The sequence below is a fragment of the Erigeron canadensis genome, chromosome 8 (genome assembly GCF_010389155.1).
Source record: "Erigeron canadensis isolate Cc75 chromosome 8, C_canadensis_v1, whole genome shotgun sequence".
Lineage (NCBI taxonomy): Eukaryota > Viridiplantae > Streptophyta > Magnoliopsida > Asterales > Asteraceae > Erigeron > Erigeron canadensis.
Window position 1 is genome coordinate 17,987,196 of NC_057768.1, and position 26,078 is coordinate 18,013,273.

Consider the following 26,078-nt stretch of genomic DNA (forward strand, 5'->3'; position numbering starts at 1 on the left):
AACTTAACTAGTCATGTTTGGTTAACTTTAGGGAATCATTTCCCAAAATTACTTTAAAGTTTAGGGATTAATCACAGGAAGACCAACGTACTTTCCCATTTGTACACGATTGCCCATTATACTTTTTTTATTGATAAGATTTACCAACAAACTTTTTTTTTACACGGTTGACCCATATTACCGGTAATCACCCTTTCTAATGACGTGGCAACCACGTGGACATTTAATGAAGCTGACATGGATTCACAATGACATGTTTAATCATTAGATGACTAATATAATTTTCCTTTTGTACATGGTTGTCCATTGAACTTTTTTTTTATTGATGTGTATTACCAACAAATATTAAAATTTGTACATGGTTGACCGAAATATTCAAAACTGGTTTTCTCTCATACTCAAATCTTCAAAATTGCTTCTTTCTCTAAAAAGAAAACCCATAAATTTTAATAAAAAAGACAAATGATTTTTCTAAAAAAAATTCCAACCACTAACCCCTCGGTCACTGGAAAATTGTAATTCGTATTTATGTTGGTTAAGGTTTGTGCGGATTTTAATTCCTAGTGTTTTGGTACAAATTTTGAGTTTCAATTCGAAGAAACGAGAGAGAATATGTTGATTTTGAGTTTTACGACGAGATGTATGAATTCTTGTAGGCTAACAACACTGAGTGTATAAGATATTTTTTATCTGAATTAGGAATGTGAGTTTGAAATTGATAATGTAAATGTCAAATTAGTCAACTATTTGTTTGACAAATTTATGATTATCTACCAGATTGTCAACTAAATAGGACAATTTCTGAATCAAACGTTTTATACTACAACATGTATATAATTGTTGGAATTTTTTTTAGAAAAATCTCTTTTTTTTTTTAATTAAAATTGTTGGGTTTTCTTTTTAGAGAGATAAGCAATTTTGAAGATTTGAGTATGAGAAAAAAAAAATCAGTTTTGAAGATTTGGGTCAACCATGTATAAATTTTAAAAGTTTGTTGGCAATACATATCAATTAAAAAGTTCAATAGCCAACCATGTACAAAAGAAAAAGTAAATTAGTCATCCAAAGATTAAATCTGTCGTTGTGAATCCATGTCAACTTCATTAACTGATTATAACCAGTAAACCGGTCAACTATGGGTCAACCGTGTAAAAAAAAGTTTGTGGGTAAACCTCATCAATAAAAATGTATAATGGACAACCGTGTACAAATGAGAAAGTATGTTGGTCTTTCCGTGATTAATCCCTAAAGTTTATGCCAAAGTTTGAACCTTAATTTTCATCAAAAGAAATAATTTTCTATCAAGTGGGCTAACAAAGTCCAATAAATATATTTCTAGATGGATCCTTAGAAACCAAACATATGTTATATATCTTATTTTACGACTATTGGCATGAACTTAATGGGTTTAAAATCTAATACTATATTATATAACTTTTTCCTTTTATTCACTATTTTAAAAGTTTTCAATTAAAATACTTATAATATTTATTTAAAATATCCATAATACCCTTAATGAACTTAATTTAAAACATCAACTTTAACTTTTAAATTACTACTTACATAAATTACTTTGCTTGACTTGTTAGTCGTCATATATGTTTATATAAACGGAAAATAATGTGGTAATATATATACATCGATCCAATCCGTTGAAGATTATATCGACAAAGCAAACTAGAACCATTTGCATGTTTACCAAAAAAAAAAAAAAAAAAAAAAAAAAAGAAATTTTGTTCCAATTAAACCTACCCTTACTTGCAATCCAACCAGAAGTTAAAAACTAATTTGTTGGGACCTGAAACCAAACATTAATAATCAATTTTGCCATAATATCCAAACAATACAATAAAATACACCTAAATTCACATCCAAAATATCCAAAGATGTCAACAATCCTTCTAACAACAAAAAGAAAAAGGTCAATCAGATGTTAAAAGTTAAAACCCATAAACCCAAACCAATTCCATCAATTCAAAAATGATTCATAAAAAAGAAAATTAAGGATCTTGAAAAAAAAAAAAAAAAAAAAGACCAAAGACATGCAAGAATCAAACTACTTATCACGACACCCATTGCTGTTTAGTTTTCTCCATTCTTTCCAATAATCCAGCAATTTCTGCTTGCATTCTCATCTTCATTTTGTAATACTCACAATGATCATTCTCTGAAACCTTAAGCTCATCTGCTTTCTTCTTTCTTTGTTCTTCACTTTCATGCAGCTTTAACTTGACAATTTTTTCAGTGTATTCTTCATCTAGTTTCTCAATCTTTGCTCTGATCATCCGTTTATACCCTTCTGCTTCTCTTCTTGCTTCATCAGCTTTATTCTGGAATATTCTGGCTTCGGCTTCTTTTATTCTTACGAGGCTTTCCACACTATCATATGCATCTTTCTGTGATGATTTTACCGACCATTCATCCTCAATTATCATCTTGTTGGCATTCATCATGTGAGGAAGACCTTTGAGACTGTTATCTCCTCCTCTACCACTTGATGATCCCGCATTGTTATAGAAGGAGGTTTGATGAGGGTGGGGTTTTAAGGGTGGAATGACATCTTTCAAGGGGTTTGACATGGGAAACTCGGTCATCAGATCAGTGGCTGTAGACATGATTCATTCATTGATGTTATATGCATTCATAAATACAAGATGGCTAATATAAACAAAAACAAAATTACACCACTAACTACGCTATTCAATTGACGAATATATGACACAATTATTTGCGGTTCTAACAGCCTAGAGAGGTTTGGAATAAGACATGAAGCTTGCAAAATATAAAGCTCATATATGGGTTGCTCAGAGATAAAAGCTATCGCCAGAAATGGAACTTTTAACACTGTTCAGAAAAAGTATGACCTTCTAATTTACTACTAGATAATCAGGTGTTTGGTATTTTTGGGATCGTCAGCTATATTTACTTATAAAAGATATTTAAAGAACAATGTACGTAGTCTTGATAACATGCATATGTCTTTGAATAAGAAAGTTATTTTGGAGGCTATAATCTATTGTCTATGGTGGTCGATATGGAAATATAGAAATGAGGAAGTTTTCGACAACGGGAAGCATCGTAAGGAGTTTCTTTTTGACCTCATTGTATCACAGTCCTATATGTGGTATTCGTCTAGATGTAAAAAGAAACGACTTGAGTGGGTTGAATGGCTTAATTGCCCTCTCCTTGTTTATTAGGTGATCGTGTTCCTTGAGGCTTATACGGGATTACATTAAAAACATCACGGAGTAAAAACTGGTGGCTCAGCCTCCGTTTGGTGAAGGTTTTTCTCGTATCTCGTAATTGGTATGAGTTTTTTTTACCCTTTTTGTAGTCCTTGCAATCCAAGCCTCAAGAAGTATCTATGATCTAGTTGTTTTGGATATAGATATCAATGATATATGTTTGTAAATGTATTTTTCTTGTACTCTGGGGCTTTCTAGTACTTTGCTAGTGGTCTTTTATTATTAATATATTGTCGTTCTAAAAAAGAAACACAATGTAGTCAAAGAAAGTAATGGTGGGTCAATCCAAACTAGTTTCATCTGTTCTCAAAATTTGGCCCGTACTCAACCCGTCAGCCCAGCCCAATTTTCGTATTAAACATAGAAATCATGACCATTTGATGAGACAAAAGAGTAACCTTAAAAGAAGCTTGAAGGCATGGTGCTTTATTTAAGTTATCAAGGAATCTCATACACCGAATTTCCTTACTAATGATATAAATAATGCTCATAAATTAAATGAAATACTAAGTCTATAAGAAAACGAAGTTAAGCATATTGTCTAACCAGTATCTTTAGATATGTATATAAATCAACTGTAACATAGGCCATACAAACACTTCCATTAAAAATTACTACTTTTTACAACAAACATAGTATAATTATATTACTTGGATGATAAATCAAACACCTAACATACATGAGTTACACAGACAAAGTCAAAGAAATCTTGTGAAAATAAAATCAATACCACTAGTAACCTGTGTTGATGATAATAAGTAATGATAAAATATTGGCAAGAAAGAATTTAAAAATGATAGAAACGTTGCAATTAAGATAGTACAGCACAAAATGATAATTGTCCATCCATGATGCACAAAAAGTACCAACATTTGACTGAATATAGTTTATTAAAAAACACTCTTTGACTATTTGTTAAATAACAAAGACACTAAGATAGTATATTATCAAAAGGCCAAATAGAAGAATTTCGAGTAGCCAAATAAAATCTGTCAACTTACTTTTGATGTTTATAAATTTTATGGCACACCGCAAAATAATAAATCTCTGCAGATTTATGGGACAGAAAGACTCCAGTTTTCATGGTTGGTGTATGGAACTCTAAAACTTCTATACAGTGGGTGCGAAACAACTGGCCATTTTGGATTTAATACATAATTAAATAAGAGAAACCGAAGCAACAAGAGATATATCCACACACGACCTAAGCGTCATTCAAAACAAAATCCAATTATGTATCAATAAATATCAGTAAGAAAAAAATGTGTTTCGAGACTTACAGTTGAAGAATTGAAGGATGGTGCTGCATACATCTGAAGGAGACATGACTTTGTTCTCGAGCATCGATATCAACTCAGCCGCCTTTAGATGAAGCTTTTGCCCTTTAAAATCTCCACTTTCCCTAAAGATTTTCCTAACACAATCAAGTTCTTTTATTAATGTCTCCAAACCCCATTGTTCCGCGCATGACTTGAAAACATCCTTAATGAACCCGAACATTTCAGAAGCATGACCACAACCAAGACAGTTAAATTGCATCTCTTTTGTGCCTGCAGGACCTTTCAAGCTTGGACCAGGCTTTATTAAATTCTTTTGAATACCACAAGATGCGTGACACCAATGAGAACATACATCACACCCAACCCAACTGCATGTATTACTGGCACAGTCAAAGTTTAGACAAACGGGGCACATACACTCGCTACAAAAACCTTTTTTCGTTGAGCAAATCTTGCAGTCGCAGTCTTCAACAGGCAATAATCTCTTGCAGTTCATATTTTTACACCGTTCGAATACAAAAATCTCAATCAGCTCATTTGCCGGAAGACGATTTTGGACAGATAAGAAGCTGTCGATACCCATTCTTACAGCAACCAAGAGTACAAGCTGGTTTCTATTTGCTTTCGAGAGAGTTTCACTAGTAAGGTCAGACCTTCTCTCAAGCCGCAGCTGTAATCCCACCAATTCGTCTCTCTTTTCAGGAACTGAAATCAATTTCTTTAAATACTCCTTCGTAGACTCGAAAGTTTCTTCAGGAAGCTCTTGTATTATCTGAGCCATCGTCTGAATAGACTCGGATACAACTTCTCTAAGAACTCTCTCGGGCCTAGAAAGCTTACGCGATCTACCAAAATCCAAACTTTCCACCCCTTTGCTATTCCCAGAGCCTCTCCCTCTCGAATCACCCGACTGTGTCTCCATTTTCATCCTTGCAGGCAATTCCGAAGGAAAAAACGACACGTTAACATTATTGCTAGTATTATTATTATTATCCGTACTAGTTCCATTACCTTGCACCAACGCAACACCACCATCTCCAACTGGCCTAAACCGACTATGAACCGACCCATTAGTCCCTTCCCCAGCATTCCACAACGCATCACAATCCTTTCTATGACTACCCATTGAGTAATCATCAGTCATGGAACAACTAGGATTATGTGAAAACAGATGTGAATAAGAATACGACATCGACCCCGTGGTGAAATCATTAGAAAAAGTATTGTTACTATTAGACCTACCCAATGACTGCATACTCCTAGCAGGCCTTAAACTAACTGAAAAATCATTAGCATCATGCACAACACGATTCGAGGCAGCCAATGACATACAAGTATCAGGCAAAGCTAGAGACAAATCAAGCGTTTCTAGTTTCGGTTTCTTATCTCTACTAGTCATTCCATATATCTCATCCTCGGTATCATTTCCAGCCTCTCGTTTCGACGAATTCTCCGACAATTGTAAAAAATCTCTTTCTACAAATCTGTTGTTTTCATCATCCCCACATGGATTTTGTGTTTGACCCAATTTCAAATTATTATTATTGTTATTAAGATTATTCTCACAAAGATAACTTAAAGTCAACTCTTGAGAAATCCCTAATTTTGAGGTTGCTTTTGAATCAAAATTCAATTGACTTTCATTATCATTATTAGTATTATCATCATGGCTTACTTTTGAAGATTCAGGGTTTTGACTAACATCATTATGATGATTATTTGGGTAGTTTTCTCTCATTTTTTAATATAATAAAATGAAAATGAAAAAAAAAAAAAAAAGAAGTTGATTACCTTGTGAAGAAGAATTGATGTTGAAAATGAAAGCAAATTGAAGGGAGGGTTCTTTAAATCCTCCAACTGCTTTGAATTCTTGAATTGGGAAAGACTGCGTGTATGTTTGTGAAATGAAATGGGTTTTGACTTTTGAGAGGAGGTCTCTCGCCCGGACAAAGAATCTTCCTATATCGTCCCTGTGGTTTTAGATAGGGAAAAAACCTTTCATTTTTTTTTTCCACTTTAATCACCCTTTTTATTTTTGTTAGAATGAGACGCAACTTTTAATTTTTTTTTTATCACTTTAATTATTTAATTTTTATTTTATTAAAATGAGATGTAACCTTTGGATAAATTTTTACATTAATTACTCACATTGTAAAAAATTGTTGAAAAATGACATTAAAGTATACTTTAACACCAATATGTAATTAAAACAACTATTTTTAGAAAGTCCATCTTAGCTTTCACGTAGCTTGTCATGTCACTTAAAACAACTATTTTCATCATCAAAACTTAAGATGACACATCAAAACCTTATTAAATCCATCCATACACATTGACCGTTTTTATTTTTAACGTAAAACTTATTCGTAACTAAAAGAAACGAAAACCTTTTTAATATCTTTGCATATACAGTCATTGTTGTTGTTGTTATATAATAATTTTTTAACTTTAATTAATGAATAAATGGTTTATGATGAGTATTACTTTGATATTATATATGTATCTTATGTTATGCATCATATATATTTTTATATATTATTTTTATGAATCTAATGGTTAAAACTAAAATTAAAATAGGTATTGATTTTATGTCAAAGAGAATAGACAATGGGTAAATATTAATTATTATTTTAATAAAAATAAAAGTTGGGTAACTAAAATGTTAAAAAAGTGAAAAGTTGCATCTTATTTTAACAAAAATAAAAGGTAAGTGTTTATAGTGGTAAAAAAAAAATGAAAGGTTACACCCTATTTTAGTAAAAATAAAAGATGGGTGACTAAAATGACAAAAAAAAAGAAAAGTTAAATCTATATGAGTTATTTTTCTCTTTTAGATACCTTGCATCAATCATTCCTAAGACTTACACTTTTGATAATCCTTACTTTTGAAACTATGCATCTCGGACATTTGCCATTAAAAAGTGAGTTAAATAAAATAATATAAAAATGTTATGAATCTTGATCTTTAAATCAACCACAATAGTAATGATAAACTAAATGATGTAGCAATAAGATGGACATGGAGGCTGAATAGAGATTAAAGAAAAGGAAGAGTAGACAAGTATATTATGTTATGTGTAATCTATATTGATAGAAAAGGTGTAGATGCAGATTCGTTGTGACAATCGCAACATAGATTTGATTATCGTCTATGTTTTAGGAACTATGATTGTAATCATTTAAATAAGAACTTGTGTTGATATTTAATGATTACGTTTGAACTTCAATATTATATTTGTTTGTGTTTTGTATTGTGTTTGTGTGTTATATATTGTTTTGCAGGTACAAGAACATAGAATCAAGGTTTATAAGTGTCGTAGAACACTTAAACGATGATTGGATGTTATGTACGAGCCAAACAAAGTAAAACAAAGGACCAAAGGCACTTCCCTCGTGCTGACGTCATCAGCACATGGGATTGCCCTCGTGCTGACGTCAACACGAGGTAGATTGGTTATTGTTAATTACGGGCCTAATTATCTAATTAAGGCCGAAGCCCACACGATCCAATACACAACTAGTATAAATACAAGACCTAATCTACGGAATTAGGTTAATCGTTTGGTAAATCTTAGAAGATATTCACAAAATTACGAATTAAGGTTAATTGTTCCTTCGTGTGATCTCCTACACGAACCACAAGCCTTGTGCATCTCCTTAGGTTGGTTAATTGCTCATTAATCGACGGAAGACAATAGCATTCTAGTTATCTCAAGAGGATTCCGCACTCTTGACATAACGAATCACGTCTTATTACGATCCACGCAACAATAGGGTACCTTACAAGTGGTATCAGAGCCCTAAGGTTGATTACCAGAAGGTTTAAGATCGTTTGATTGGCTATTGATTGCAAATTCGTTCGAAATTCGTGTTATTTACCATTTTCATGATCTTCTTTCGTGTCACTTCGTGCTTACGTCAGCACGAGGTGTACTTCGTGTTCGTGCTTACGTCATCCAGTGACTTCGTGTTCACTTCGTGCCACGTCTGCACGAACTGCTCTTCGTGCCATGCCAACACGAACTATCCTTCGTGACTTAGGTCGTGACACGTGTACTTCGTGCTTCACTTCGTGTGACGTGTACTTCGTGTAAGTCATACAGCTTCGTGCCACGTGACTTTGTTTGTAGTTCATGTCACGTGTACCTCGTGCCACACGAACTAAGTGTTATTTCGTTTGATTTAATTTCAAAAGATCCGAAATGACTACTATTCCAGCTGCTGCAAATTCACAAAATGCCCTACTTATTAGCCAGATGATCATGCACGATCATGAGGTTGGTCGTGGAAACACACCTCCAAAGTTGTTCAGTATGGAAAACTATTGGATGTGGAAGAGACGTTTTGAAGACTACATTCGTCTCACTGACATGGACATGTGGCTTGTGATTACTCAAGGTTTTGATTAGCCTTCGTATGAGAAGAATGGAGTGATCAGTAGGTATACTTATGCTGATATGCCGATTGAAGAACGCAAAAGGTATGCAATTGAGGGAAAGGCCTTGTCCACTCTTACTATGGCCTTACCTCAAGATAGTGTACACTTGTTCAAAAAATACACTACTTCAAAGGATTTATGGGACGCTCTTGAAAGATATTGTGAGGGCGATGTAACCTTGAAGAAGAATCGTATCAAACTTCTGAAGCGCCAGTATGAAGCTTTCAATGGACTAAAAAGAGAATCTCTTGATGAGATTATTATTCGATTCAGTCATTTGACTATTGAGTTGTCATATTTTGAGATTGTTTATCCTCAAACTGAGCTAGGCGATAAGTTTTTGGACTCACTGCCTAAGACATGGACTGATTATGTTCATCAACTTCAAGATGATCAGGAATACAGTACATGGGACTTTGAAAAGGTAGTTTCCAAGCTGAAGAACAGAGACATGAAGAGAAGAAATAATTATACTCACTCGGATTTCACTCAAGATCCATCATTGTATCATGCTAAGTCTGTTCATTTAGCAGGTTCTAACTCGGGGAACAATGCATTTCTAAGTGGTGCAGAAGCTACACCAAAAGTAGATGCTGAAGGTATTGCTGGATATGTTGCTTATGACAATGCAAATATGAATGTCAAGAGCAATGTACAATCTTTTCACTTTATGCCAATGAGTATGAGTTCTGCAGAAGGAAGAATGAGTGTTTACTCAGCCTTTTGTAATGCTCATGAAGCATTTATCGGAGGAAAGATTACTGATCCTGCAGTAACTGATGAGGATTACAATCAGATAGATCCTGATGATTTGGAAGAAATGGATCTACAATGGCAGCTAGCTATGCTCACTATTAAGGTCAAAAGATTCACTAAGAGAACTGGGAGACCTATAGGTAATGGCACTAAAGGCTTTGACAAATCCAAGGTGAAATGTTATAACTGCGATAGATTTGGTCACTTTGCAAGAGAATGTCAACGACCTAAGAGGATTGATAATACCGTTGCTGGTCGTCAAAATTACAATCAAGGCGGTATTACTCCAAGTAATCACAAAACTCAAGCAATGATAACATATCCTGCTACTCCACAACAGCCAGTTTTGTCACCATTTTCGGAGTCAAAGGCCGTTGTTGTTCAAAATCCGGATGGTACTTATCAATGGGATACACAATCTGATGATACCTCGAATCATGCCTACATGGTAGAATTATATGATGAGGTAGCCGCAACAATTGATTATGCTGTATACTCAAGTGAAGAAAGTGCAGCTGAGATAGTTAAGCAGAATGTACGTAATGTTGCTAAGACTGTGAGATCTGAGAGTGAACCTATGACAGCAGTGAAAGCGTCTGAAGAAAAGGAAGAGTCATCGAGTCCTGTTGATGACATTTCTATGAAGAGCATTGAAGAACAAATGAAGAACTTCGTGATACCTGAAGGTATGACAACTGAAGATTTTGTTGCATACATGGCAGATTGCAAGGCTGCAGATTAGAAGGTATCTTGTTCTTTGTTTTCTATAGTTGATGTTTGTAAAATGGTGTCAGATTTGAAACTTGAGGTAATAAAATTGAAAGAAAATTTAACTAGTTTAACTACTGAAAATGTTATTCTTAAGAAGGAAAGTAACATGACTAAAGATTCTGATTTACTTCTACAAAGAGATCACCAACAAACAGAATTAGATTTTAATCCAGATGAAGTAGTATACTACACATTGAAAGACTGTGATACAGTTTTCTATGATAAAGAAGTATCTATAAATAGGATTGAACCTAAATCAAAAATTGATAAAGTTTGGTGTGTGGAAAATAAAGAAGAAAGGTTAGCTGAACAAATTTCATATAAGGATAGACATTATGCTCCTTTTAAACCAGCAAAAACTTTGGAAGAAGCAATACAGACGCTTGATACCATAAATGAAATGAAGGAGTATGGTATACTAATCCCTGAAATAGAATATGGTCAATCTAGAAAACAACAAGCAAAGAAGTGTTATACTTGTCGTGAGAAAGGTCATATAGCTATTGAATGTCCAAATAGGAAGGTCAAGAATCCTAAGAATGACAGTCAAGTCAAGTCAAAGGATGTTGGTGATATTCCTAATACTAAAGGGAAGGGTAGATTAGTTGAATAAGTAGCTTCACCACAGTTTATGAGTGCATATAAAAGAGATTATTATGAGGGGTATGCAAAAAGACATCCTGATAATAAAAATGCACAGAATTATGTTAAGTTACTTAAAAATGTGTCATATGATGAGTCTACTGTTACAGATCAAGGGATTAATTTCAAACGATCTAAGACTCCAAAACGACAGGGACCTTCAGTTACTAGAAATAAAGCACGTTTAGTTGTTCAGCAGTTTACACAACGAGAAGGATATGAATATAACGAAACTTTTGCGCCAATTGCTAGGATTGAAGCTATAAGGTTATTTTTAGCCTATGCAAGTTTTAAAGGTATAAAGGTGTATCAGTTAGACGTTAAGAGTGCCTTCTTATACGGTGAAGTTAAAGAAGAAGTGTATGTTCACCAACCACCGGGGTTTGAAGATCCAAATTATCCAAGAAGAGCATATCGTTTGGATAAGGCTCTTTATGGATTACATCAAGCACCCAGAGTGTGGTATGAGAAGTTGTCGACACATTTGTTGACAAATGGATTTACAAGAGGATCAATAGACAGCACATTGTTTATCAAGTGGAAGAAGCGAGATTATCTAATTGTACAAGTTTACGTGGATGATATCATTTTTGGTTCATCTAATATAAAGATGTGCAAAGAGTTTGAAATGAGCATGAAAAATGAATTTGAAATGAGTGCTATGGGGGAACTTCAATTTTTCCTCAGACTGCAAGTCGATCAAAGGAAAGATGGATTCTTTATTCACCAGTCTAAGTATGTCGATGACATCTTGGAGAGGTTTCAAATGTTAGAGTCCAAGACATATGGTACTCCTATTCAGCAAAATCATGGTTTAGGGGTTCTTGATCCGAAAGATGAACTCGTGGATGCAACTTATTATCGTGCTATTATTGGCTCATTAATGTATCTGACTGCTTCGTGTCTAGATATTATGTTCGTTGTTTGTCTTTGCGCTAGATTTCAAGCTAGTCCGAAAGAGTCACATTTGGTTGCAGCAAAACGTATTCTACGTTATCTTAAGGGAAACCAAGGGCTTGGTCTATGGTATCCAATGGGAGGAACGTTTGATTTTGTTGCATATACTGATTCAGATTTTGGCGGTTGTAACAATGACAGAAAGTCTACGACTGGAGGTTGTCAGTTGTTAGGAGGAAAATTAGTATCGTGGCAGTGCATGAAGCAGACATGTGTTGCTCAGTCTTCATGTGAGGCAGAGTATATGGCTGTTGGTAGCTGTTGTTGTAACACCCCAACTAAGGCTGAACAATGAGATGTACAGAAAGTCGAGTATTCAAAACAAAGGATTATAAATAACATTCACCATAGCTTTATTTGATAAAAAGAATTTACAAATGTACAAGCATGTAAACCAATTTCCAAGTACAAATGTGTTCACCATACTTGGATACTAAGTTCATGAAACAAATAACAAGCACATGAAATAGTATACTACAATGATCAAGGTGGATTCCATTGCCCATCACAAGGTTTGATCTTAGACTCCAAAGTGCAATGCAAACAATCATGATGCAAATAATTCCTCAATGCTTAGGCTAATTCCTGAAAAGCATGAAGAAAAAGTGTCAACTACGAAAATGTAGTTGGTGAGTGCATAGGTTTTTAAGTAAATCTTGATGCCTAACCATTTTCAACACTTAGAAAACATGTTATTAGATATTAACATACCCAAACCATATGTCCGGTAGGATTCTCATCTCTAAATATCAAGTTTTCCAAATACCATAATGTCATTTCAAGACTTGGAAAAATCCATGGTAACTTACAAAGTTCTCATTTGTCAAATCATCACAAGAGAAAAAGTATATATATCGATTAATCATATATCATACCAAAATCATTCGGTTATCAATATTTCAATGTCACCAATTTCAACAACTTTCAAGATTCCATATAGGGTCCAATACCCAAACCGTATGTTCAAAACATAATATCCATCCATGAATAACATAAATTTCCCATTAAGCCAAAGGCATAATTTGATGATTAAATGCTTGAGCCACTACTAAAACCCTTTCACGTCCAAATAATGATAATAATAACTTGCCCCGATAGATTATGATATAAAGGCACATGCTGTCAGTCATGTGCAATAATTAATAATAAAGAAGTCGTGCCATGGAGACGACTAAATAATAAGTAGATTAGAGCACCCCACGACCGACACCGTTGAAGGCGGCCACGTAGGCGGCCAAACAACCTGTCGCCGCTGATGTGAGTGAGGGGACGAATCCTAGTTGCGCAACTCTCTAACTACAGGCCTCAGTAGTGTAGCGGGGACTAGACTTTGACAGTACTCAAGCTCATCATATAACATAGATCACATTGAACATACAACATATATTCCTTATCATAAACATCCTTTCAAAATATCATTTCATAAGAGAAAACAACTTTATTTATCATGCTTTTCACCCCGAAAGTAAAACATATAAAACAGTTTGAAAGGGGGCTATGACCCACCTTGATATGCCGAGCATTATATCTATTTATCCAAAATGGGTACTTCTCATCTATTGCTTCCTTGATCATATATTCCATCATGGTCCTCATCCACATTTCAAAGCCAAGACTATCCCTACGAGAGGACTAATATACATAAGTTCCTATCTTAAGCCATTACCTAGAAATGCCACTTTCATTATGTTGCTATAAATTGTGGGATCCAAGTATATTGCTAACATTCGCATCGTTTTGGTTGTAGAGATTTATGGTAAGAAAGGTTACTTTCGTTACATGCGTAGTTATAAGTCGTTAGATTTTCGGTAACTTGGCTTCATTTGTGGTTTCACTTGATATATTAGGTTATCATATAGAAATGCCATATTAAGTTATGTTATCCTTATTCATCATTTGTTGTGTAACCAATTTTAGCGCGAATTAGCATTTATGATATCAATATATAGCTTGGTTAACATAATTACTTATGCCTATCTCACTTAATTATCTTTGTTTTATTTTGATTACACTTATCTCATGAAATTCGTTTAAGTGTTATGGGCTATTATCAATTGGGCCAAAATGTGATGGGTTTTTAAGTGACTTGGGCTTAATTTAGTTATTGGGCTTAACCTTACTTGGGTTATGTGCTTAATGGGTTATATTGGTTATTGTGGTTTGTTGGGCCAAGTGGGCCTACTGATTTATGGTTCTATGGGTTTAGTATTTGGGTCGGGTTAGCCCATTATGGTCTTTAGTGCACCTTTTAGCCCATTATACAAATGCATAGTTTCCTTCCAGATTTTTATGAAATGTTGGCTACTATTTTGGGGTCAAGAAGAATTATTTGGACCTTCAAGATTTTTACACAGTGACTTATATGTATGTAGTATTTTTGTGAATTTTTGGTGAATTTTTAGATGATGTTTGGTGTCCTTAAAAATTATCCAAACACAAAATATCCCGAATGGGCACTGCTTGTGACATGAGAAGTTTTATAAAAGTTCTTGATGTTTTGATTGTTAGAAAAATCACGACACATTGAAATTACTTTCCACCTAGTATGACCTCCTGGAACCTTATGGATTAGGAGATAAAAATTGTTAAAGTTTATAAAATATTATTACCAAATTACAGTTTTGACCAGTTTCAGTAGAAAAATCATATCTTTCATTTGGTTCAGTATTTTTGAGTAATTCCGGTTAGAGGTTAATTTTAACTCATTTGTCTACAACTTTTATTTTGACAATTTTGCTTGAAAATGCCCTGACATGCCCAGTTTACCCGTTCTAAGACATAAAATGGTTTCTGTCAGATTTGTTCTTGATCATATCAACCCACCAATGACCTTTCTTGCTTAATTAACACTCTAATTTATCACTTACAAGATTATCACTCTTTTTGTTTTATTTTATCATCAAATTTACAGATTCTTATTTTCAATTTCAAATCATCAATCATCATCCAAAGATCCATCTCAAATCCCAAATCAAAATAAACCTAAACTAATGCAAATCTTATCATGCATACACTAAATCCATTATTATCTCTTGCATTCATAATTATGTCTTCTAGATCAATCTTTTAAATATGCATGAATGTGAAGATCTATGTGTTTTTAGTGATAAAAATGAAAGATAAAGAGAGTGATAATCAAAAGATTACAAGTTATCACCCTTTGAAGATCAAAACAAGAAGATTAAGAGTGTTGTTGGGTCTTGTTCTTGATGGCTGCCCAAGAGTTGTTTGTTGGCTATAGCAAGCTTGAAAAGAAGGGAATATAAGCTACAAGATGTAAGAAAGGATGATGAACAAACAAAGGAACAAGTTGGGTACCCATTGATGATCAAGAATCAAAAGAAAAGAAGGAGATTGGAGATGTATTGCTCCATTTTCTGCTGCTGTTCGAGCAGCCACTTTAGGGGCTGATTTCGGGTGGTTGTTGCCTCCAAATCACCTCCAAGCTTCCACCATAGATGACTCTAGATGATAGATGATCAGTAGGACTTATTATTACATTAGATTAGTTAGATTCAAGCTCCATTTTGCCTTGTTTGAACCGAAAAAGATGAAGAAAGTGTGCAGAAAATTAGAGAGAGTTGGAGAGAGTTTTAAGAGCACACTTGATGTGTGTGTGTTGGGTTATGTGAGAAAAATCAGAAATTGGTGTTTTCCCCATCCTTAATCACGTGAATGGGGGGGGGGCAAGAAATGGGTTGGGAGCTCATTCATTGGTCAAGTTAAGTGGTGTGGTGAGTGGTATTGGTTAACCATGGTGGTATGTGTTGGGTTTAAGTCCTAACTAGTGTTTACCTATATGTATAAGCAAATATATATGTATATGTTTGTGTGAGTGTAGGAATAAGTGAGTTAAGAGTATATTGATTGGGGGTTTAAGTATATTTATAAATATTTAAAGTTGTAATTCATTTTTATAATTATAAGACTTATTTGAAAGTTGCATTGTATATATATGTGCATCTTGTATGTAAGTATATCAATACATATGTAATTGACTTAAAATGTTATTGATGTGCATTGTTATTATTTGAGTTGTTATGTTATTTGGATTCTTGGATACTTTCTTGTTTAGATTATATACTTGCAAAAATTGTTATCATTTTTCATAAACCTTGAGATTGACTTAGATAATTTTTAGTTATTATGGATGACATTTCTAAGACAACTAATCATCTATGGGCATTTCTTTATACTAGAAGGCAATTATCACCATGCCCTAATGTCTAGAAGGTCAATTTTCTTAATATACCTCTAGGAATAGATACCTAGATAAATATAAGTAAGTAATCCTAATTGTAAATTGAGGGTTGTTACAGTTGTTCCCAGGTATTGTGGATTCAGCAACAACTTCGTGACTATGATATGGATTTTCTTGATACTCCTATTAAAATAGACAATAAGTCAGCTATAGACATTACAAATAATCCTGTCATGCTTGTCACTAAGCATATTGATATTAGACATCATTTCTTGCGTGATTGTGCCCAAAAGAAGTTAATTCATTTGGAAAAGGTTATAACTGATGATAATTTAGCCGATCTGTATACCAAAGCATTTGATAAGGCTCGATTTGAGAAGTTAATTCTTTTCAATGGGATGAAGAATGCTGATTCATATTAAATCTCTCAAAGAAAAAATTTTGTAAGTTTGTGTCTGTAAATAGCTAGAGTCATAAAAATACAAAAAGAGTTCTTAGTGTCATAAAAAACTCATAAAAATGTGAAAAATCTGAAAATGACAAAAATATGGCAGACATTTAAGTTGATGTTGTAAGACGATTAGACGTGAGGATACTTAGCTTTTAAGTCTGCTTAATCGTAATATAACTGCTTAGTTCAGTGATTACAATTTGGGATATATTGGTAGACACAAAGTAGCAAAGTTTCCTTAATCTGAACTTAATTTATACAATGTTCTTGTGGGAAACGTTTTCAGATATATGGCTGAGAATGCTTGCTTTTCAGTAATGAATTGATCTAGTCCTTAAATTTTGTGAAAGATCTAGCATTACTATAGGATTTGTTCAAAATATAGGCAAAAACCTCTACAACTCATGAGCATGAAAGTTAAATGTGATATTGTTTATGCAAATGAAATGAATGTTAATTAAGGGGCTAATGTGGTCTTTGAGATTCGGACAAGTATGTCCTCGGGGTGTCTTTGTATACCTAGCCTACCTAAAGCTTCCAACTTAGGATAGGTTGTCAGAAAATTCGCTACATGGGTCTCATAGAAAATCACGGGTTCCTTATAAATAATGAAATGCAAAAGCAAATAAGTTAAATCACAAAGTAATTAAATTTTGTTATCTAAAAAGTGTCTCATGATTTGTTTAAGGATGTTTTTGAATATATATTGAATATTTGTTATCTTAGTGCTTGTATCGATTACGGAAGTATATCTGAATGTGGGTCACATAAGTTCGCAAACTATTCAGTGGCATATTAGGCTACTTGGGTTACATGGTGACTGTCCTTGGCCAGGGTATGTTGAAAGTGTCACAACTCAAAGGAAACTGGAAGTACCGAGTGTTTAAGAGGAGAAAAATAACGGTAATCGTGGTTGAGTCACTGTTCATAACTAATAATAAGAGAATTATTTCTCACTTGCAGACTTATGTAAATGCTAATCTGATCTAATCTGCAAAAACTTAGAATTTCTTGTAAATAAATAAAGTAGTTCAGTTTTTATTTTAGCTATTTTTGTTTTTATTTTTATTTTTATTTTTTGTATTAATAAGTGTCAGTTTGTGTGTCAAACTAGTTCTTATTGCACGAGAGATTTGATAAGCATCTAATGATTCTGTAGAAAATTATATGATTCTTAGTGAATTATATGAGTCTTGTTGCTTATGGTAAGTATGTTTAAAAGATGGATTTTCTAATTAATACGTAAGTTGTTTAATTTAGAAAATGAAATGGATTTGAAATTGAAAAGTCAAAATATCTTTGAATAAGTTTCAAGTAAATTTTTGAAATTTCAATTGTTTTTGGTTGATAAGTATGCTTGACAAAGATTGGACTTGCCTTAGATCTTGTAATGATTGCTAGGTTAAGATTTTGGTTGTTTTGCATATTTATGATACTTTATTGTTTTTGATGCGTTAATGAAGTTTGTTAAGTGTGCTGGTTACAGATAATAAACTCATTTTACATGAAAATGACATCAAAATTTCAGATTGTGATTGAAGGCAAAATTGTTCCCGCTTGCTTTTAGAATTGCATTGCGACAGACAATAAAAGGTGCTCAGAATTTATAAGTACTGTGCTACAAGGATGGATTGCCTTGTATTTAATAACCTAAGACTTAGTGTGATAGGTTATAATTGTATTATCAAGATCACAACCTAAGATGTAATGTGATAGGTTGTTGATATGATATTTTGATGTATTTGTAATGCATTATACATTAAATATGTTTTGATGTAAGTTTGCATTTGTTTAAGGTTAAACATCAATGAAGAAATGATCGATTTTATGTCAAGATAATAATGTAAGATTTATTTGATACATTATTGTGGTGACAAGTTAGTACGAATGATTTATGATTGCATATTTGAGTAGATACAGGTTTTTAGTAACGAGTATCTACAGGTTTATGTTTTTGGAATTTTCATAATTTTTCCTTGTTTAGTTTTCTGGAAAATTTACAAAATTTGGCTAAGGAAAGCAGTTCATGTGTTTTAAAAACTAAAAATTCGACTTCGTTCGTGTTGACGCCGGCATGCCTCGCGCTGACGTCATCACGAAGCCCACGAACTAAGTGTTCGGCCCGGCCCACGAAGCTCCGAATATAAATATGGGTTTTAACCTTTCATTAATTACTTTTATCCGAAAATTAACCCTAAGTAATCCACACGAACCACCTCCTTCGTGCCACTATTCATTCGTCCTCTCTATTCGATCGATTTCATTCCCCTTTTTCGTTTCTTACCCAGATTTGTTGGTAAATTCATGATCTAGGATAGATTATTGATGTTTTGACTATGAAAATTAACGATTACAAGTCGTTATAATGCCCAATGTTTGACTTGTTCTTCGCGTGAACAGTACCACGAACGAACTAAGGATTGAATCTTTGATTTTTGATGATTTGGACTAAAATTGGACATAAAATTGGATTAATTGATGTTTGTACACTTTAAATATAATAAAAGTTCACATTAACATGTTTAAAATCAAGATTAATCGAAGACTCGTTTACTATTCACACGAAGCAGATGAAGGACACGAAGAACATCCACTTCGTGTTCTCTAAATCGAATTTGTTTCGATTGTTGATTTTTTGGGCATTTAATAAATGATGTGCATGAAAACAAGTGCAAGTTGATGATTTAACTTCATTGATTCGTCGAATGGAGGTGTTTTATGCCTCGTGTTTCTGGGTTCACGAAGAACACTTCGTGCTGACGTCACACGAAGAGGTTTAGCCTCGTGATGATGTCACACGAAGGTGGTCGTGACACTTAGGAAATTTCTGATATTTTTTTCTAACTTTTCGTTTTCTTGTCGTTTTTGTCTGTTTTTGTACAGGTATGGCAGGACAAGGTAATAATGCTCGTGTGTTCGTCAAGGAGCACAATGCTGCACTCGATCTCAGTATTACGCAGATGGGGTGCACACCAGAGTTTCACGGTGTCCTACAGTTTCTTGCACGTTCTCGTGTACATTTTGCAGTGACAGAGAACCCTTCGTTGGTGATAAGTCTCATTAGGGAGTTTTGGAACTCAGCCCGTTCAGTGCAGATGGGTGATCATATGTACATTCGTACTACTGTTGGAGGACGTTCATTCTCGTTCTCGGCTGGAGACTTACGGACGATATTACACTTAGGTGATGTCGAGATAGAGCAAGGTCCGACTGACTTTTCAGAGGAATTTCGTGACGGTGCTCTACGTCGTATGGGGTATACTGGTGCTATTACTCACCCATACTTTAGGAATCATCTTCGTAGCAAATGGAAGTTGCTAGCTTACTATTTGTTGAGGTCCATAGTCATCGGAGTACAGGCTATGACCAGATGAATATCCAGAATGCTTCTCAGATGGTTGCTTTGGTGCTGAACAAGCCATACGACTTTTCTCAGTACATTTTTGATAATTTAAAGAAGCAGTTGAGGTCATTTGGCACAGATAAGAAATTCTTTCTGTTTCCAAGATTTGTGATGATAATCATTCATCACTATGCAGCTGAATTGCCGTTTGACGGTCCTACGTTCAATTTAGGTCATCTTACTTATAAGGCATTTGTTGAAAGTATGAAGCACTTGTCGGGTAGAGATCATCCGATACATGTTGATAATCCACCATTGTTCGGACATTTGATCAATCCTAACTATGTTGCACCTAGACAAGGTTGGGAAGATGAAGAACCCGTTGCTGCTGCTGCTGCTGGTGATGATCAGGCCCAAGATAATCCTCAGGAAGAGCGAGCTGATCAGTTTGAGGGACTTAATGATGTTCCTTTATATGCTAGAGATCTGGAGCATGATTCAGATATGGATGATCTTATGGAGGATATTGATGATCCTGCAAATCTTGTTCCACCAACTTCTGGAGTTTCTACTTCTACCTCTGCTCCAATTGGTGATGATGTTGGTCCTTCTGCGTTACCAGTTACTGTTACTGCTGGTGATGACTCAGAGGATGATGAAGAAGAGGTTGAACATTTGCCGAAGCGAAGAAGAAGACAAGGAAAAGGTGTTGACGCTGTAGAGAGACTTCCAACTTCTCAGTGATCTCAGGCTGAAGTTGATAGAGAATTCGATGCATATCAAGCCGCCATGGAGAGATCTCAAGCTACTCCATCAATTGCTGCTTTAAGAGCTTCAGTTTCTGATGTTCCTGTTTCTGTGTCTACTACTTCTGCTGATATTGTTGTTGGGGAGAGAAGGTCAAGACCAAAGTTTATTATTAGAGGAATTGGTTCTCCCGCACAAGTTGTCACTGAGGCTACAACTGTTACGATTCCTACTGCTCCGGAGTCTACAGTTCGTCAAGAGCCAGAGCCAACAATTGTTGCTCCTAGAGATTTTATGACTAGATTTACAAAAGAATCTCTTAATGTTCCTAAATTAGATATGTTGACCGCTATTCAAGCTTTGCAGAGAGGTCTCCATAAAGGATCTAAATTCTAGGAAGATCTCATAATGACGCCATGCAGAAATTTAGATGAAGCAAAAGCAAGGGCAACAAGATTTATAAGGCTCGAAGAAAATGAACTTACAACTTCGAAATTAGATGCCTTATCATATGATCGTCCAAATTGGAAGGCAGAAACCCCGGTGTTTAAACTGAGACACAAACCTTACTCAAGACATGTAGATGATCAAGTCAATGTCGTTGAAGAAGATGACGGGGTCGAATATCCAACTTTGGCATCATACTGTTTCTCTGTAGGAACTCCTGGCATTATAGAGATCTTGGAGACAAGGTGAGATGGCCTCAGAAGAAAAATGACAAATACTTCAAGAAGATAGATCCTAGCCAGTGGTGTGTTTATCATGAAGACTTTGGCCATATCACCGAAGATTGCAAGATGTTAAGAAGAGAAATATCCACTTTATTAGCAAAAGGATATTTGACAGAACTCCTTGGAAGGAAGAAGGCCAAAGATGTCGAAGGCTTGGACTTTTCCAAACCAAAATCAACACAAAAAGCAGATTCCCCACCAGCGAATGCAAAAGTAATTAATACCATCTTTGGGGGATCGGAAGTGTGCGGGACAACATATTCAGCAGCAAAAAGACTTGCAAAGAAAAGCAAAGCAGATAAAGGAGAAAGAAGTGTGAAGAAAGCATCAATTTCGGACTCAGACATTATCTCCTTTGAAGAAGATTTTGATGATATCATGGAACCTCATCATGATGGGCTGGTAATTACTCTTTTTATCGCTAACCATTATGTTTGCAGGATTTTGATAGATAATGGGAGCTCAGTAAATATCATCAAGCTGGAGACATTACGAAGAATGGATATCTCGGAAGAAGATATCAATGGAAAGGATTCTCCATTGATTGGATTCAGTGGGGAAACTAAATATACAGTGGGTGAAATAAAATTACCAGTTTATGTTGGAGGGATGAATTCGATGCAGAAGTTCTATGTCGTAGATTCTCTCCCAGGATGCAACATAATCTTGGGAAGACCCTGGATATACGAAATGAAGGAAGTACCTTCAACATATCACCAATGTGTTAAGCTTCCAACACCTTGGGGAGTAGTTACTGTCAAGGGAGATCAGCAAGAAGCAAGAGAATGCTACACATCCAGCATGAAGTCAGCTGCAAAGCCAATTTCACAATAGTAATTACAGAAAAGGGTCTTCGATGTAGACGAACCAGAAGAGCAAGATGTAAAGGAAGTTATCTTGGTTCCTGAAGATCCTAACATTAAAGCTTTAATAGGGAAAAAGATATCAAAAGATATGGAAGTCAGATTTACTGATTTCCTCAAAGCTAGAATGAAGACTTTCGCTTGGAAACAAGAAGATATGACTGGAATATCAAGAGATGTCATCACACACAAGCTGGGAATTGACAAAAGCTTCAAGCCTATTCAGCAAAAAGGAAGAAAATTTGATCCTGAAAGAAATGCTATAATCCAGGAAGATATTGAAAGATTATTAAAGGCTAATATGATTAGAGAAGTTAAATTCCTAGAATGGCTGGCAAACGTGGTGGTCGTACAAAAGAAAAATGGAAAATGGTGAGTTTGTGTAGATTTTACTGATCTAAACAAAGCTTGTCCAAAAGATCCATTTCCACTACCACATATTGATGCAATGGTCGATGCAACTTCGGGACATGAGATGCTAACATTCATGGATGCCTCCTCAGGATTTCAACAGATACAAATGGAACCTGAAGATCAGGAAGCGACAGCCTTCATGACACCGACAGGTATTTATTGTTATATTGCAATGCCTTTTGGTCTTAAAAATGCAGGTGCAACATATCAAAGGCTAGTGAATATGATGTTCAAAGATCAACTGGGGGATACCATGGAAGTCTATATAGACGATATGGTGGTAAAGTCCAAGAGAGCTGAAGATCACTTAAAGGATCTTGAAGTAGCCTTCAACATCTTGGACAAGTACAATATGAAGTTAAATCCCGCCAAGTGTAATTTTGGAGTCGGAGCTGGAAAATTCTTAGGATATATGGTCACCAAAAGAGGAATTGAAGCTAGCCCGGAGAAAATTAAAGCAATATTAAATTTGAAGTCACCGTCGAATGCTAAAGACATCCAAAGATTAACTGGCAGATTAGCAGCTCTCAACAGATTCATTTCAAGATCCTCAGATAGATGCAAAGAATTTTACGATATTCTGAAAAAGAATAAGAAATTCGAATGGGGTGAAAAGAGGCCTTTCAGGAATTAAAAAAGTACTTATCAACCCCTCCGTTGCTGGTGAAGCCTGAAGATGGTGAGCCTTTATATCTTTACATGTCAGTATCATCAAATGCAGTAAGCGCAGTTCTTGTAAAGGAATCTGAAGGCATACACAATCCCGTCTACTACGTAAGTAAAAGTTTAATTGATGCTGAAACCAGGTACTCTCATCTCGAAAAACTCATACTTGCATTAGTCATGGCATCTACTAAACTTAGATATTATTTTGAAACGCATGCTATACATGTTAGGACAAATTACCCTATAAAATGTGTGCTTAGAAAACCTGAAGTATCAGGTAGAATGGCTAAATGGTCTGTAAAATTAAGTGCCTTTAACTTAGTATATGAACCTATAAATGCTATAAAATCTCAAGCTTTAGCTGATTTTGTGGCTGATTTTAGTACTGACTTACAACAAGAAGTGGACTTAAAAGTTAAAATGCTAGAAGAAGCAACTAAAAAATGGATCCTATATACTGATGGTGCTGCTAATGTTAAAGGAATAGGATTAGGTATCGTACTAAAATCACCACAGGGGGATATCATACCCCAAGCAGTAAATTGTCATTTCATAGCTACTAATAATGAAGCAGAATATGAAGCTTTAATTTCTGGTATGCAATTGGCTAAAGATTTGAATATTAGGAACCTTAAAGTATATGTAGATTCATTACTTTTAGCAAATCATTTTAATGGATCATACGCTGCGAAAGGAGAAAAATTAATGCAATATCTAGATATAGTTAAAAAATTAGCTAAAAATTTTGACTTATTCGATATAGAACAAGTACCTAGAGAAGAAAATTTTGACTTATTCCTATAGTTCATGTTCTATATCCTGCCATAGATAAAGAGTCTCATAAAACTTTAGCTATTCAAGATAGTGAAACTGGAGAATCTGAAAACAATCAAACTTCATGGATGACACCTATAAAGGAATATATAAGCAATGGGACAATTCTTATGGATGAAAACCCAAAGGCTTTTCGAATGAAAACTGCACATTATTCTATGATAAATGGTATCTTGTATAGAAAGTCTCTTGCAGGACCATATCTTAGGTGTTTAGAGGAACCCGAGATCAAAGAGGTTCTTAAAGATATTCACAAAGGAGAATGTGGGAACCGCACAGCTGGAAGATCCTTACATTCGAAAATCTTAAGGAATGGTTATTATTGGCTAACCATGAAACAAGATGCTGAAGATTATGCTAGGAAGTGTGATGCTTGTCAAAGACATAGCAACATTCATCATCAACCAGCTGAACCTATGTATCCAGTTTTGTCACCATGGCCATTCATGAAGTGGGGAATGGATATTGTAGGACCAATGACAGAATCTTCAGCGGGGAAGAAATATTTTTTGGCAATGACAGATTATTTTTCAAAATGGATTGAAGCTGAAGCATATTCCAAGATCCAGGAGTCTCATGTTATATCCTTCATCAAAAGGAATATATTGACCAGATTTGGGGTTCCAGCAGAGATAATTTGTGACAATGGTTCACAATTTATTGGAAAGAAAACCACAAATTTCTGTGAAAGATGGGGAATCAAGATGATCACTTCTACCCCTGTTCATCCTCAAGCCAATGGTCAAGCGGAGTCAAGTAATAAGATTATTATGAACAATCTAAAGAAAAGACTGGGACAGGCCAAAGGAAAATGGGCTGAAGAGTTACCATTTGTCTTATGGGCTGATCGCACAACCTCTAAAAATGCAACTGGGCAAACCCCATTTTCGCTTGTTTTTTGAGCAGAAGCAGTATTGCCCACTGAAATGGACTTACCAACTGCTAGGATAAGTCTATTGACTGTAACACCCCGACAGCGGCGGAAAACTCGGGATGTAAGATAAAGCACACGCGCAATGGATGTTACATAGGAATACTAAATGAGTGCTTAGGATAAACATAAATAGTCAATTTCATAACCAAACAAGCATAGTAGTAGTTATTACACACACAAGTTCAACAAAGATGATCAAATCAAGTACGAAAGGTTCCCACACAGGGGATACGATTGGGCATATTGCCACCAAACACAAAGTACAAGCATGCAACTCCAACCCTAAATCCTGAAGTCTGCTAATAGTCCCATGCTACCACTCCTAGCCACGATTAGCTTGATTACCTGAAAGGAATACTTAAAAGAGTCAACACAAAGGTTGGTGAGTTCGTAGGTTTGAGTATAAACAAGTAGTATAAAAGCATTTTATACCGCCAATAGATCTCAAGTATTAAGTAGTATGTAGTGGCTAGTGACCAACTTGCACATAAGTAAGCGAGCACACACAATCCTCGATAGGACCGGCTAATAGTATCAATAGAGCACACACAATCCTTAATAGGACCGGCTAATAGTATCAATAGAGCACTCACAATCCTCAATAGGACCGGCTAATAGTATCAATAGAGCACACACAATCCTCAATAGGACCGGCTAATAGTATCAATAGAGCACACACAATCCTCAATAGGACCGGCTAATAGTATCAATAGAGCACACACAATCCTCAATAGGACCGGCTAATATGTATCAATAGAGCACACACAATCCTCAATAGGACCGGCTAATATGTAACAAGTAGTCA

The 26,078-nt window shown here is 35.0% G+C and overlaps 2 protein-coding genes across 2 annotated transcripts; one reads left to right on the forward strand and one right to left on the reverse strand.

Moving 5' to 3' along the window:
* Positions 1-1,811: 1,811 nt before the first annotated feature.
* Positions 1,812-6,456, reverse strand: LOC122579744 (protein OBERON 3-like). The gene is made up of 2 exons (XM_043751971.1): positions 4,526-6,456; positions 1,812-2,605 (listed from the first exon to the last, which is right to left on the reverse strand). Exons 1-2 carry the CDS (start codon positions 6,261-6,263, stop codon positions 2,064-2,066), a joined length of 2,280 nt encoding a protein of 759 aa, XP_043607906.1. The 5' UTR covers positions 6,264-6,456; the 3' UTR covers positions 1,812-2,063.
* A 15,172-nt stretch (positions 6,457-21,628) lies between these two features.
* On the forward strand, positions 21,629-22,396 carry LOC122610357. The gene has a single exon (XM_043783351.1). The coding sequence runs from the start codon at positions 21,629-21,631 to the stop codon at positions 22,394-22,396; it is 768 nt and encodes a 255-aa protein (XP_043639286.1).
* The last annotated feature ends 3,682 nt before the right edge of the window (positions 22,397-26,078 follow it).